Raw genomic sequence first — 14,745 nt, forward strand, 5'->3', positions numbered from 1 at the left:
ACTCAGACAAACACACTCAGTAATGACTTGTCATCCTTCCCAAGTCATTACTGAGTAAGAGGACGAAAAGCAGAGAAAAGAGCAAGTGCAGTGAGGGAGCGAGAGTTACATAAAGTACAGATTCAACATCCAATATTGTCTACTGCAGGCATAGAGCCAGTACCGTCTACCCCAAATATACCTGTGTTTTCACAAAATATTTCTGCAGACATTTATATAGTCACTAGGGATAGGTAGCGAAAACAGGTAATAAAACGTGCACCAGGGCTAAATTATTAAAGACTGTGGTATCGATAAACTCCAGCTTTATTAGTTCTACTCGAAGAAAACATGATGAATTTTCTCTTTTCTCCTTTCTTTCCTGTGTTTGAGGGGCAGAGGTGGCTGTTTGCTCGCTGCTGCTCCACGCCGTACTTGAGCACACACCCAGTGAAATATCCGAGTGACTTAATTGTTTAAAAGTGCGACTGTACTTCACAAGCAAAGCTACTGACAACGCAGAAGCACAAGCCATCTTTCCATACTTTTTCTTTGGTTTATCCAGTTCTTTGTTGTGATAGGGCTGGTGCCTCAGAATTACTGTTGTACTGTTAAAAAAATACTGTAAAACTTGGAGCTTTACTAGATATATGCTATAATAAATGATTTAATTACATATTTTTACAGCATTATCCTGTTAAAATAAAGTATCGTCTGGTATAAATAAAAATAACTGTAAATAAATGTCAGTATAGTGTAACCCAATTCCTAAAATCATCTTAAACAAAAAAGAAGAAAAAGTAAAACATTTTATGTTCATTGTTTCTGTTCTTACTGTTCATGTTTAATGAAAGTGAAAAGAGATCAAAATATTTATTTAAACAAAAAAGGGACACAGATTTATATATTTGTTCTGGTTAAACAAGGGTTAAGTTTCTCCGAGGGTTGATGAGCTCTGATGAGAGCTGTTAGGTTTTACTCCACTCCTCTCGTGTCAGCCAATCAGTGAAGCTCTAGGCAGCTCTTATCCTTCCTTAGTACCAGCTCCCAAGTTCAGTCTCTTGCTTCTATAGCCGAACAGAGCAGGCGGGCTAAAAATTGTTATCGAGGACAGAACAAGACCGGAAGGTTTACTGAGCTGTGGCTTCACGTAAACGCTGAGCATCCACTCAACAGGTTTTTATATGGGACGAATCCAAAGACCAGGTCAGCAATTCCAGAACCCAGAGTGTTACAGTGTTCACTGGATGGCGAGCCAACCTAAGATCCTAGGAGACGATATACATATACACGCACACTCATTTGCACATTGATGGACTGCAATCCTCTACTGTACAAGTAGTGCGGTAGGACAGACAATCTCTCACACTCACTCACACACACACACACACACACACACACACACACACACACACACACCCCTTATTGGACAGATTCTATTGCAATACACCTGTTTGTCAAGGACCCCACCAGCACCATTTGGACTTAAAAAAGACCAATTCTTTACTTGTGCACAATTTTATTTTTATTCTATTTTTTTGCTACTTTGGGGGAAAATTTTATACTTGAAGTTCTGTTAAAACCTGTTGTAATTCAGTGTTGGTTACAAAATTCCTTTAAAAGGCTTAACATCACTAAAGTACTTTTAAGCCACACAACTGTGTTTGTCTGGTTTCTCTGCCATTCATGTAGCAGAGCTCTAAGGGTCGTTCTTAATCTTCTGATACTAGCCCAAAAATACTCATTACCTTGGTAATTATCCATTGATACTGTATTTCAACCCACGTAAGTGCTACAATAGTCACTGGATATCCCAGTCTACATGTTAAAGCATCCATTGGACAAAATATTGAACCCAGAGTTGCCTCCATCAGGATGCACTGCAAATATCGAAAACGTACATATAAAAAAAAAGTGCCTGTGTGTATGTGTGTGTGGCTGGATGAATGAGGCTTGTAGTAAAAAGCACTTTGAGTGATTAGTTGGAGTAGAAAAGCGCTATATAAGTACTGGTCCATTTACCAAGTTACTACCACTACTGACACATTCATAGATCCCTGAAAAACAGATATGTACCTTTCATAAAGGTGCAGAAACCTTCTTAATTTTCCAAATGTCAAGCGACGTTTGAGTGTTGTAAATCATTTACGTACTGTGAGTTCCCATTGACTCGCAATGACTTGAGCCCTTTTCAAAACAAGCTGAGTTGGAGGTGTAGTTAGAGGCGGCAAATTAACAGCTTGGTTCCCCCACATCGCCGGGGAAGAAGATTATGCCTGCAATCCCCTTAATTCCATTTGCTCTAATGAATATGTGTGTGAGTGTATGAGGGAGAGAGAGGGAAATACAAGTGTGAGTAATAAATGGAAGAGTATGTATAGGCTTATCTGCCGTTTCAATTAACACTTTCTGACTCTCATGCACTTATCAGAGTAATGTCCTGTATTGTTTCAGAGTTTTGGAAGACAATTATTATCATCTATGCAATATCCACTGACTGCAGAAAGATATCAACAATAATTACTGAATGCATAAACAACTGGATCGGAGTCTAGTAGTGGAAAGTGGACAGATAAAGCAACTGAAAACTTTTGTTGCAAATAGACTTATATTCAGCTAAAAAAATAAAAAAATAAAAAGCCTGTTTGTAACCAAGATGATGCTAAAATGTAATAATTTGATAGTATTTCTTTTTCTATGAGACAGAAAGTATCTAAACCGCTGTAGATGCAGTATGTCCTGGAGATACTTGACCTTATAGACATGCTGAATGATGACCCAATCACAAACTAAGAAATAGCTGTATTCAAGAGAAAATACTTTGGTGAACATACAGCGTTAATGTTATTTTCTTTAGTTCTAGATGCTGTTCATAACCTTGTTTGGCTATTCATTACAATTCAGTCATTCAATATATGACATTTTGCATAAATGCTTGCTTGAAAGCTTGAATTTTAAACTCTTTTTTTTTCCCATTTTATTCAAAGAACTACCGTACTTCCACAAAGTAACAAATTGTTGGTAGTTTTGGATCCCCGGAATACAGTCTATATATAATAGCAAATAAATAATTTTCACACACTGTTGTATAATGAAGGCATCTTAAATCGTTAATCCTCTGTTCCCAAGGATCTCTGGATTACCAGAATTCCAGTATGCATGCTGCTGCTCGCCTCCTTACAGTCACTACTCTTAAATAAGCCAAAAGGTCTCTGAACCAGCACTTATTCCCTGTACCTCCCCACAAAACCTCATTAGAAGCCTAAACTCTTTCTAAGAACAAACACAAACTAATCTACATCAAGTAGTGGGGCTGCCACTGAATAGCGATTGGGCCCAGCCAGCAAAGATATTAAATCTTGGTTCCTTTGCTTAAGTATAGAATTAATCACAATGAAAACATGGAATAGACTAGTCTCAGCCATAAAAATAACAGATTAATTCTTAATTGCTGTATTCCCCTCTAAGCAAAGAGTATTGAAAGAGTAAAAGCTTATGTTTCCCCTTCATGAAAACAATCAATCAACACCAGCAAGCTGTTAATATCACTGTTTTCTTGAGCTCTGGAAACGAAATCCTTTGACTAAAACATTGCTTTAAGAAAACCTTTAAAAGCCCTTCTGCTTTTTGTTTCCAAATAGTATCTCCTGAATAAACTCTGGGGGCAGTGAAAGCAATAGAAACCAATATAAGCCAATATCCTAGAAGTCCTGCCACTATAGACAGTTAGGTCTGCCCCGTCTGTTCCTTAATGGGTTTGGTGAAAGAGAGGAACAGTTTCATCCTTCACTATAGATCCAACTAAATCCCACTAGGGAGCTGAACAGATAACTAACAGCCGGATTTGGACCTAATGATTCAAGCCACTGGCTTTTTGTGAGTGAGTGTGTGTGTTGTTTCAGCTGGGAACCAAAGTTGAGTATATTCATTTCACAGAATTGCACCCATCCTGGCAGAGGAACCAAAAAGACAAAAAAAATCAGCATGGCAAAATATGCTTACCTAAGGAGACTTCTGGTTTGTGAGGAATGTTAGAGTCAGCAACTTGTGCTGTGCTTTCAGGCTACCGTAACCTACGACGGGCTGAAAATAAGCACAAAACAATCTAAATCTATGACAAATATTAGATTTTATTTTTTTTTATTCTAAATGTTGTTTTAAAAAATTATTGTCATGTGGAGACCTTACAGAAGCATGACTGCAACCTAAACTGGCCTATAGTGTGTGTTTGTGTGTATCTGGTGGTAATGGAGCCGTCAGGTAGGGAAGCAGAGTCTGAGCAGAAGGCTGATAGATGGCATTGGTTTGAAGCTAATTAACCCCAAAGCATTACACGCACATATCGCTTTTCTGTCTCCTACACACACACACACACACAAACACTGTCAGTAAGAGGATTGGATACGTTGTTAAACAGACAGACTTGCAGGGGCATCGTGAGGAAGGTCGGTCACGTCATCCGTGATAAAATTATCTGCTTAATCACGCTAACCAATTTATAGTCAACTTTTGCGTGGAGAGAAATTGTAGTCATTTTGTATACATAATTTCAAAGGCTACAGAGCTTAGACAAGGATTGACAAGTCTTAGACACCCAGAATGAGCTGGAGGAATTGAAGAGAGCATGGTGACCATGAGAATATAGGCACAAATACAGTAAATTGATTTGGTCTTCTGGATCCCTGCTTTTGAGTAAGTCTGGATAGTTATTTACTTGTTCAAAAACATTTTTGACTTAGCCCTCTAACAGCAAGCCTGGTCTCTGTTTAATGAGGAGAGTATCGCCACAGTGGGATCTCACCAAGCTAATTTACCAGCATGAAGACTGCTGGGGCTAAGGCCTGGGCGTCTCTCGCTCCGTCTAACCCCGTTCTCCCTGTCTGGGGCCATCTGTCTCATTTTTTCCTGTTTACTGTTTGTACCTTTGCATTTGTGCCGGTCTTTTAGGCTTTCATGTTACAAATGTATCCTCATTTAACTGTTTTAAAAGGGGATTATATTTTAACAATGCAACTACCACAGTAGACTATGATAGTTAAACTACTTTTTCCATGGCTGTAGGTGTAAGATGACTCATACCAAAACAAAAAGGTTCACGAAATTGCATGTTCTTCCAAAGGTTTCTTTTTGGTTTCCTCAGTCCAAATACAAGCATGTTGTGCTAAGTGGGGATTTTAAATTCATGTGAGCATGAGTGGTTGCCTGGCTCTCTGTGATGGACTGGAATCCTGTTCATGGCTTCCAGCCTTTTGTCCAATGTTAGGATAGACTAATTCATCCAAATTGTAGAGGGTGATATGGTAACAGCTGGCCATTTCACATCCAAGTCAATAGTGTTGTCAGGACACTGATTTTCAAGAATTACATTAACCCATCGATATCATTGAATTCAGGTGTTGCAATCACTACCATGGCCACAGATGTATAAAATTAAGCACCTAGGCATGCAGACTGCTTCTACAAACATTTGTGGAAAAATGGGTCGGGAGCTCAGTGAATTCCAGTGTGGTATTGTGATATGACACCCGTTTAGCAAGTAAAGTTGAGAAATTTGTGTGCTACTAAATATTCCACAATCCAGTGAATGCGAGTGCAAATGACAGGAACACTGTCAGAAAGTGGTAGGCTATGGAGAAAAAAATAAATAAATCACAGAGTGGGGTCAGCAGATGCTGAGGTGCAGAGTGTGCACAGGTCGTCAACTTTCTTCAGAGTCAACAGCTACAGATGTCCAGACTTCTGGCCTTCAGATTACAGCATTTAGAGAGCTTCATAGAATAGGTTTCAGTGGCTGACCTGGATGCAAGCCTTACATCACCAAGCTCGATGCAAAGCATCAGATGTAGTGCTTTAAGGCACTTCTCAGTCTGAAAATCTGATGGACAAGTCTGGGTTTGGCATTTGCCAGGTGAAGGGTACTTCAAAAAAATAAAAACTTGACTGGCCTGCACAGAGTCCTGAACTCAATCCAAAAGAACACCTTTGGGAATGTATTAGAGCGCAGACTGTAAGCCAGGCCTTCTCATCAGTGTCTGACCTCTGAAATGTATTTCTGGAAGAAGAATGGTCAAAGATTCCCATAAACACACTCCTAAACCTTGTGGAAAGCCTCCCCAGAAGAGTTGACGGTATTATGGCTACAACAGGTGTAAAATCAGATTAAACCCAATAGATTTAGAATGGGAGTCACTCAAATTCACATGGATGTGAAAGCAAGCAAATACTATAGTCTCGATTGATGTAGAAGACAGCTCACATAAAGTACAACAAGTGCATGTTTCACCAGTTTTGGCAAATGCTAGCTCACACATGAAGTGCAAGCACAAGAACACACACACCTTAGGGCAGCCAAATTGCTAAATTACCTCCTCAACATGTCTTAAAGCAGGGGTCTCAAATTTCAGTCCTCGAGGGCCGGTGTCCTGCAACTTTTCCATGTGTCCCTGTTGCAACACACCTGAATAAAATTAGTAGGTCATTGGCAAGACTATAAAACTTGACTACATGATCAAGTGGCAATTCAGCCACTTGATTCATGTTACAGCAGCTCATGAGTGAATGGACATACTGCAATAAAAGTACTTTTAGAAATAAATTTTTCCAAACACTTACATTCACTTAAAAATTTACTTGAGTAGGGTGAGGGGTTGCCTTTTCAGCATGCAGTCAAGTTCTTATATTCTTGCTACTAATTTTATTCAGGTGTGTTGCAACAGGGACACACTGGCCCTTGAGGACTAGAGTTTGAGATCCCTTTCTTAAAGTTCTCCAGAGGCTTGGTAATGAACTGATCATATGATTCAGGTGTGTTGACTCAGGGTGAGATCTAAAACTGGCCCTCGAGGCCTGGAGTTGGAGAGCCCTGCTTTAGGGCAACACAATGCACCTAATGACTGCTAGTTTTATTATTGACAATAAATCTAAAGTTATGCTGAGCTCATTTAAATGCTGCGAAACAACAATGACATATTCCCTTTAAAGTCCTGGGTTTACCCTGTGTATGCTCTGCACATCACAGCAAATTCAGAATAGAATAGCAGCCTGTAATTTGTTTGTTGACAACCAAATGAAAAATGTAGACGAGATGAAAGAAAGAGACTGAAAGAGTAAAAAGGAAGCCACTTGATGGGAGCAAACAGAGGGAAAAAAATCTGAGTAGGGTAGCAAGCAAAAGCAATGAACGGGGTTGTTTTATTTTTTTAGTTTTTCTAAAAAAGTGAAGAGGTTAAGGAACACAAATGAGACTCAATGCTGACAGAAGGGTTTTTTTGGGGTTTTTTTTAAAAGGTGGGGAATATTTTTCCTCTGTCTATATGAAAACAAGTGATTAGGATAAGACTGGTTTTGGTAAAAGCAAAAAAGAAATAAATAAAAAGACAAAAAAATACAAATAAGAAGTTACACTGTCATCAAGGAAATGGATCGGTGTACCTGCAGGTATATCAAAACACAAATCCTTAAATGTCTGATAGATAAGAGGAACTCAATCGATGGTTACTCTTAGCTCTCTAAGGTAGCGCTCAGTTTGTCTGGGAGACTGAAGTATAAGCAAGGCACGGAGCGAGGCAGTGAATTAATGGCCCAGTGAGCCATTAATTCCCTGGAGCTTTCCAGTGGCACACTGTAGAGAAGGTGTTCGGCAGGTGGGAACAATGCTTTGCACTAATGGGATGAAACTCACATGCAAGGCCACACATTTAAAAAGAGACTAAGGAAAAACTTTCAGCGGAAACTTCCCCAATCTCTCCGATATTTGTTTTCATGCCGACTATATAGAGCTTATATCAAAGCAAATTGATTTCCTCATGAAAGTGGCCCTCTTTTTTGCATTTATATCACTTAGCTCTCTCCTTTTCCAAATATGTTTCTACACATTAAACCATGGATTCTTGTAGCTCCACTAGGAAATGAAAATAAATAAGCATCTCATCTGTTAAACCTTGTTAAAAAATTTCTGTAATATTTCAAAATCACAAATAAACGTTATGCAGGTATTGGGGGGTGGGGGGAGTGGCCTTTGTGTGAAACTAACACCAGATTGGGCACCTTGAAAGCAAGTTGGTGGCTTCTAATTAAGATAAGGGTAAGATGACTTGCAGTAATCACCTCAGAGGCAAGATAAAGACGTGGATTACAAGTGACTAGAATGATGGCACTGATTTATTATTGATCTACTTAAGAGCAGCTAAATCCAATCAACCTATCCATCTACAAATTAGTCAATTTTGCAATGACACTCTGTAATCTACTCCTAATATTTGACGAGCTCTCATGGATGGTGTCAAGGTAGCTGAGGCCCTAAAAATATGCACTTATATTTCTGAGTCAGACTTTCTGTTCACGGTATTACCAAGTGAGAAAATTTGCATGTAGTAATAGCACAGAATGTAAGTGAAAACCCAGCCTTTGCAACCAGTTCTTAAATTATCAGCATGACAACGAATAAAGCAGAGACACGGGGAACTCTGCTGTGCCGAGAGGCAAAAGCTGTAATGCCAACCCATCACCTCAGTTCATTTAAATTTTTAAGAGAAATCTTATTAAGGACGGCACTTTGGTTATAAAGGTTTAAAACTAAAGTGATGAATGTGCACCTGCTGCTGGGAGAGGATTCAGAGGATTGGCTGGAGGACACATGATGTAAGTTTTACTTGGGTAACATGTGTGTAGGTGTGCGCACACAGTTTTAAATACACCCCCACTGCTAATATCAGACAGGAGAGGAAGGCCAGAGGGCTGGAGGCCAGGGACCCGAGGCTGCAGCCTTTAATATATCTCTGTCAATACATCATCACTTTCCTTCTCACATGAAAACACACAGCTTTACTTCGCTATATCACAGGGAACTAACACAAACTTACACAGACACACACACAAAAACGCTGTCTGTCCTCAGTGGACTTGGATTTTCCTGAACAAAAACCATACACACAAGCACGCATGTCTCTGTCTCATACACACACACACAGACACACATACACAGTTTAATTCAATTCAATTCAGCTTTATTTATATAGAACAAATACACAACAACCGTCCCCTGAAGGCAGGGGTGCCAAACATAAGGTATGAGGGCCAGATCACTGATCACTGCAACCAAGATGGCGGCGCGCACAGACGCAGCGGCCCGGAATTCCTACACTTTTGCACTTTTGGTGGTACTGTGTATTATTTCACACAGTCTGGGGTTACTTCAATACAACAGAGATGATCTACTACAACTAAGCCGTGGAGATCTTCAACTAACATCCGAGTATCTCATCCCCCCGGAGATCGTTAAGCAACCCCCGGGGCTACCCGCAACAGCAAGCCGCAGGAGGAGACGTTGCGAGCGGAGGCAGAAGAGAGGCAAGCGGGGAGGCCTGTGGGCACGGCTAAAGACTAGTCCGTTTAAACCACCACTCCCGATCATATTCCTCTCCAACGCCCGTTCAATCCGTTACAAACTGGATGAAATACGACTGCAGATCGCCACTCGACGGACTTTTAATAACTGTTCGTGCATGATTTTCACTGAAACCTGGCTGGACAGCGCCATTCCCGATGCGGCTATCGATCTAGCAGGCCGCACCGCCTATCGAGCCGACAGGTCTGCGGACTCGGGTAAGAAGACTGGCGGGGGGCTGTGCATCTATATTAACAACCTTTGGTGCATGAACGTCACGGTAACGGAAAAACTGTGCAGTACAGAGGTAGAACTGTTGGTGTTAAAGTGCCGTCCATTCTATCTCCCTCGGGAATTTTCTGCCGTTTACATCTGCGCTGTTTACATTCCACCAGATGCTAATGCTAAGCTAGCGTTAGCACAATTGAGCAGCAGCATCAATAACAGCCTGGTAGCACACCCGGACAGTGTCTTTATTGCGGCTGGGGATTTTAACCACGCGGACCTGAAATCTGTACTTCACAATTTCCACCGTAATGTGAAGTGTGCTACCAGAGGAGATAGAACGTTGGACCAGGTGTACACCAACATGGCGAATGCGTACAGAGCCCAGGCTTATCCCCACCTGGGTCTGTCAGACCATCTCTCCCTTCTGCTACACCCAATATACACACAAAAGATCAAGAGCACTGGGATTACAACCAAAACCGTGAGAACATGGCCGCAGGATGCTATTCCGATGCTTCAGGACTGTTTCCACTGCACAGACTGGGATGTATTCAAGGTGCAGGACACTGACAATCGTGTCGCATTGGACAGTTACACTTCCACTGTCTTGGACTACATCTGTTTCTGTGTGGACAATGTAACAACTTGGAAACGATTCCGTGTGTTCCCTAATAATCCACCCTGGATGACACACGGAGTTCAACAACTTATTCGAACAAGGAACAACGCTTTCAAATCCGGGGACCAGGAGGCATACAGTGCTGCCAGGGCCAACCTGAGAAGAGGCATCAAGACTGCCAAGCAGCAGCACAGGAGGCGTATCGAGGCCAGGTTTGAGAATAACACAAACCCAAGGCAGGTCTGGGAGGGCATCAGGGCTATCACGTACTACAAAAGAAGAACACCATCACCTTCAGCCGACAGTTCTACTCTGGCTGAGGATCTAAATCTCTTTTATGCCTGTTTTGACAGGGAGAACACCGACCCTGTCCTGTCCCCTCTCCCCTCAACCGACCCTGCTCCGGTCCTGAGCACTCATGAGCTGAGGCGTGTGTTCCGGAGCATTAACACCAGGAAGGCGGCCGGGCCGGATGGAGTGCTGGGCCGGGTGCTAAAAGACTGTGCTGCGGACCTGGCGGACGTCTTCACCTCTATATATAACACCTCGTTGTCCTGTTCACTGGTACCATCCTGTTTCAAAGCAGCAACCATCGTTCCCATCCCAAAACAGTCAAATGTCACATGTCTGAACGATTTCAGACCTGTGGCACTCACCCCCATTCCCGCCAAATGCCTGGAGAGACTGGTCATTAAACACATCAGAGCTGCTTTTCCACCATCCCTGGACTCGCACCAGTTTGCATACAGGGAGAACCGGTCAACCGAGGATGCGATCGCCACAGTGCTGCACACATTACTGAAGCACTTGGAACACAGGAATACCTATGCACGGCTCCTCTTTGTAGACTACAGCTCGGCTTTTAATACCATCCGGCCATACAAACTCCGTCCCAAACTCCACCAACTGGGACTTAACTCCTCTCTGTGCAACTGGATTGTGGACTTCCTCACTAACCGTAGACAGAGTGTCAGAGTGGGTAAGAACACCTCTTCCACCCTTGTGGTCAACACCGGTGCCCCTCAGGGGTGTGTTCTGAGCCCTCTGCTATACACTCTCTTCACCCATGACTGTATTTCCTCCTGCGCGTCCAATCTCATTGTTAAGTTTGCAGATGACACTACAGTGCTCGGACTTATATCCAACAATGATGAGACAAACTATAGGACAGAGGTGCAACAACTAGAGTCATGGTGCCACGACAATAACTTGGTCTTAAACACCAAAAAGACCAAGGAGATCATTGTAGATTTCCGGAAGAGGGGTCATAACAACCATCTGCCTCTCTTCATTGGCAGTGAGGCGGTGGAGAGGGTGAGCAGTTTTAAATTCTTGGGGGTAACTGTGACCGAGGACCTGTCCTGGGGCAACCATATCACCTCAGTTGTACGGAAGGCCCAACAGCGCCTCTACTACCTGAGGAGACTGCGGAGCACACACATTCCCAGATCTCTGATGTTGAACTTCTACAACTGTGCCATCAGCAGCGTTCTGACGTATGGATTTCTAGTGTGGTCCCCCAGCTGCACTAAGGCCGATCAGCAAGCACTCCAGCTGGTGGTGAAGGAAGCTGGCAGAATTATTGGAACAAGTCTGCCAGAGATCAGTAATATCTTCCCCACTCGCTGTCTGAGGAGGGTGCACAGTATCCTGCGGGTCCAACATCACCCTGCGCGCCACCTTTTCCATCTGCTGCCCTCAGGGAGAAGGTACAGGTCTATACAGGCCAGAACATCCAGACTGGCCAACGGCCTGTATCCACAGGCTGTGAGGCTCCTGAACTCTCTGCCCCCCTCTCACGGACAATAACCATATCCAACTTCTTAATAGCAATGAACTGGTCTGCATTGGTGCATCATATCTTTATTCTCTTCCCCCTCCTGCCCCCCCCCCCCCCCCCCTCTTTCTTAAATAGATAACTATCATATCTGATATCATATCTCACAGTACAATAATATTGAATGGGTTGCATTGTTGTATTTTGTCATGTTTCTCAGGTCTTTGTCTGAATTTCTACGAACATTATTGCTAAGGATTGTCTTATTGCATTGGAGTCACACTGGGTTAAATATGTACACTTGGGTTTTAAGGGGTATTTATTATTTTCTTCTTTTTTTTGGGTTGTATGGAAGCCCCAAACGCAATTTCATTGTTCTTGACAATGACAATAAATAAATAAATACTAAATACAGAATGGGCCTGGCAAAGACTTCAGTCAGGCCCACTGGATGGCTTTAGAAAATGTGAATGAGGGTGTAAATTCTGGGCGGATTTAAAGTTTTCAAGTTTTGCAGCTTTTTCTAATGATAAAGACTTTCCCCACAGGTGTTCAGGTAAACAAACAATTAAAGAAAAGTTCACAAAAAACAGACCTTACAGAACCTTTTCCCACATCTTTTTATTATATTAAGTAATCTCAGGGATTCAAAATGATAGTATTCACAAGATTTTCAGAAAACTTGACCTGTGACCTTGTGATTGAGACAGGGTTGCTAACTGTCCCGTTTTAGCCAGGACATCCCATATAATGAGCAAAATTGGTTTGTCCCTTATTCTACCTTAAATATTCCGTATATTCACTATTACCGACAATTTTGCTTTCTGACCAACAGATGGCACTCTTATAAATACAAAATCTGATTTGACTGCAGTTGTATCAGACCAATGCTTGTGTCCACTCACAGTCGTCAGTGACGGCCCGATTCATAAAAATAAAGAGCTACTAAACTGGGTAATGGAAGCCCGTATTTACAGTATTTTGAATATTGATTTTTATTTCTTTTTGCTTATTTTTAAAGGAATTTTTTTTAAGTAAATAGTGATTGCAGCTATCATTTACTGTATTTTTCATTATCGTTTTAGATGAGGTATTGATTAAACTGAATACCAAAATTTTATGCATATTTAAACTATGCCCAACTGGCTGCATGGGCTTCTGATATGCTAGGGTGTCCCTTATTTCATAGTTAAAAAGTTGGCAACCCTAGGTCGAGATCACAAGTGATCAAATTTACAAAGTTGGGTGTCCACTCTGCCTACCTGGTCTGCAGGGTAACAACTATACCCTATAAGCCTGTTACACCCACGCGGTAAAAAAAGAGAGCACGGGGAGACAGGACAAGAGAGGAAACAGCAGTCAATAATGGCACAAAAGAGTAAAAAAAGTTTTCTCTTTATCAGATCTTTAACTATCATCAAACACTTTTCAATGTGGGTATTTTGACAGATAAAGCTGCACTGAGTGCATCCTCTTTTTATTTTGTCTTTCTGATGAGACACTGGCGCGCAAAGCTTTCCAAACAATTTTAATGACTCTTTTAAAAACACTGGTAGAAAAAACCCTGACAATTGCATCAGGAAACACTTGCAAAGCAAAGTCGTTTAAGTGCGCTGCTTAAAGTAGCAGCACATTTGGTTTTTGACTTCAATAGATGACAAACACTCAAGTATTCACTTATGACAGTTTAGAAGACAACCTTCTTATTTTGTTCATTATAGAGCATCTATCATTGCTCCATGCAAGAAAATCAACATGGGCATTGATTCCTTCATTGTTGCCCAATTATAATGAAATCAAACTGTAACCTTTTTTAGGCAACTTTTGTGAGGACAGGTTTCACTGTCCACCCCCCCTCATGTGTCCAAACAATTTAAAGCATGACAGGTTTAAACTACAGATTGATTGAAAGGATAAAAACATGCTGTGCCTGATGTTCCATGTCCCTGTTTTAGTACACCGTTTTACATCTGCCCCAGCACGCACATTAGGTTTAAACTACAGACAGTGCTTAGATCTCCTAATGTTGCCTCTTTTACTTGCCTTGCTAGGACTTAGCCCACTCGCTCTCAAATATGCCCCTCTGCTCATGCACACTATTTGAATAATGTATTCCTCCAACAGCTGCATCTCTTCAGCAACCAAAACCTCGTGTCCAGTAGCGCACACAAATACACCCACACAAACACGCAGGAGGAAGGCACAAGACTACTTGATGCAAGCCAGCCACCTGCAGCTTCCCCTCTCTGTTTTGTCTCTCCATGCAGTTACACAAAAGCGCCATCCAACAGTGCTTCATTGTGAGTTTCCTGCTTGATGGTGCTTTTATGTGTGCGTATGTGTGGAGGCAGTGCATGTGCCAACATGAGCGCTTGACACCTGCCAGCATTCTCTCTCAGCGTTCCTGTATGCGTCCCTGTATGTGTTCCTGGCTCACACTGTGCAACTGTAGCACCAAATGTGACAAATTCCTAAAAATATGCAAAGTTAAACTTAACATTTCAGTCTCCATTTGTTTTCAGTTCAAAAACACAGGCAAAAGGACACATACACACACACAAATATACGCAGAAAAAAAATGTGCATACCTGCCAGTGTTACAGAATTATTAATCAGAGCAAATCTGAGCTTCAAAAAGGTATTCCCCGGCATCAGACCCATTGGGCTTACAGTATATTCCCATTGTTGCACTTGTAAATGAGCCTCATACATCATGCAGTATGCCAACAGACCTGCACGGAAAGCATTTTAAATTTG

The 14,745-nt window shown here is 41.8% G+C and overlaps 1 protein-coding gene across 5 annotated transcripts in view; it reads right to left on the bottom strand.

Moving 5' to 3' along the window:
- grm8a (glutamate receptor, metabotropic 8a) overlaps positions 1-14,745 on the bottom strand; it is a 334,910-nt gene that overhangs the window by 207,714 nt on the left and 112,451 nt on the right. The window contains exons 1-2 of one of the 5 annotated variants that reach the window (XM_080292016.1): positions 6,592-6,702; positions 6,345-6,436 (exon numbers count right to left, since the gene is read on the bottom strand). The exons of 3 other annotated variants lie outside the window; for them this stretch is intronic. In XM_080292016.1, coding sequence (XP_080148142.1) covers positions 6,345-6,416 — 72 coding nt within the window. In that variant the 5' untranslated portion in view covers positions 6,417-6,436; positions 6,592-6,702. Of the gene's footprint in view, positions 1-6,344; positions 6,437-6,591; positions 6,703-14,745 lie in introns of those variants that run through there. One more of the 5 variants, XM_080292017.1, reaches the window with a different exon arrangement.

The sequence above is a fragment of the Astatotilapia calliptera genome, chromosome 17 (assembly GCF_964374335.1).
Source record: "Astatotilapia calliptera chromosome 17, fAstCal68.1, whole genome shotgun sequence".
Classification (NCBI taxonomy): Eukaryota; Metazoa; Chordata; class Actinopteri; order Cichliformes; family Cichlidae; genus Astatotilapia; species Astatotilapia calliptera.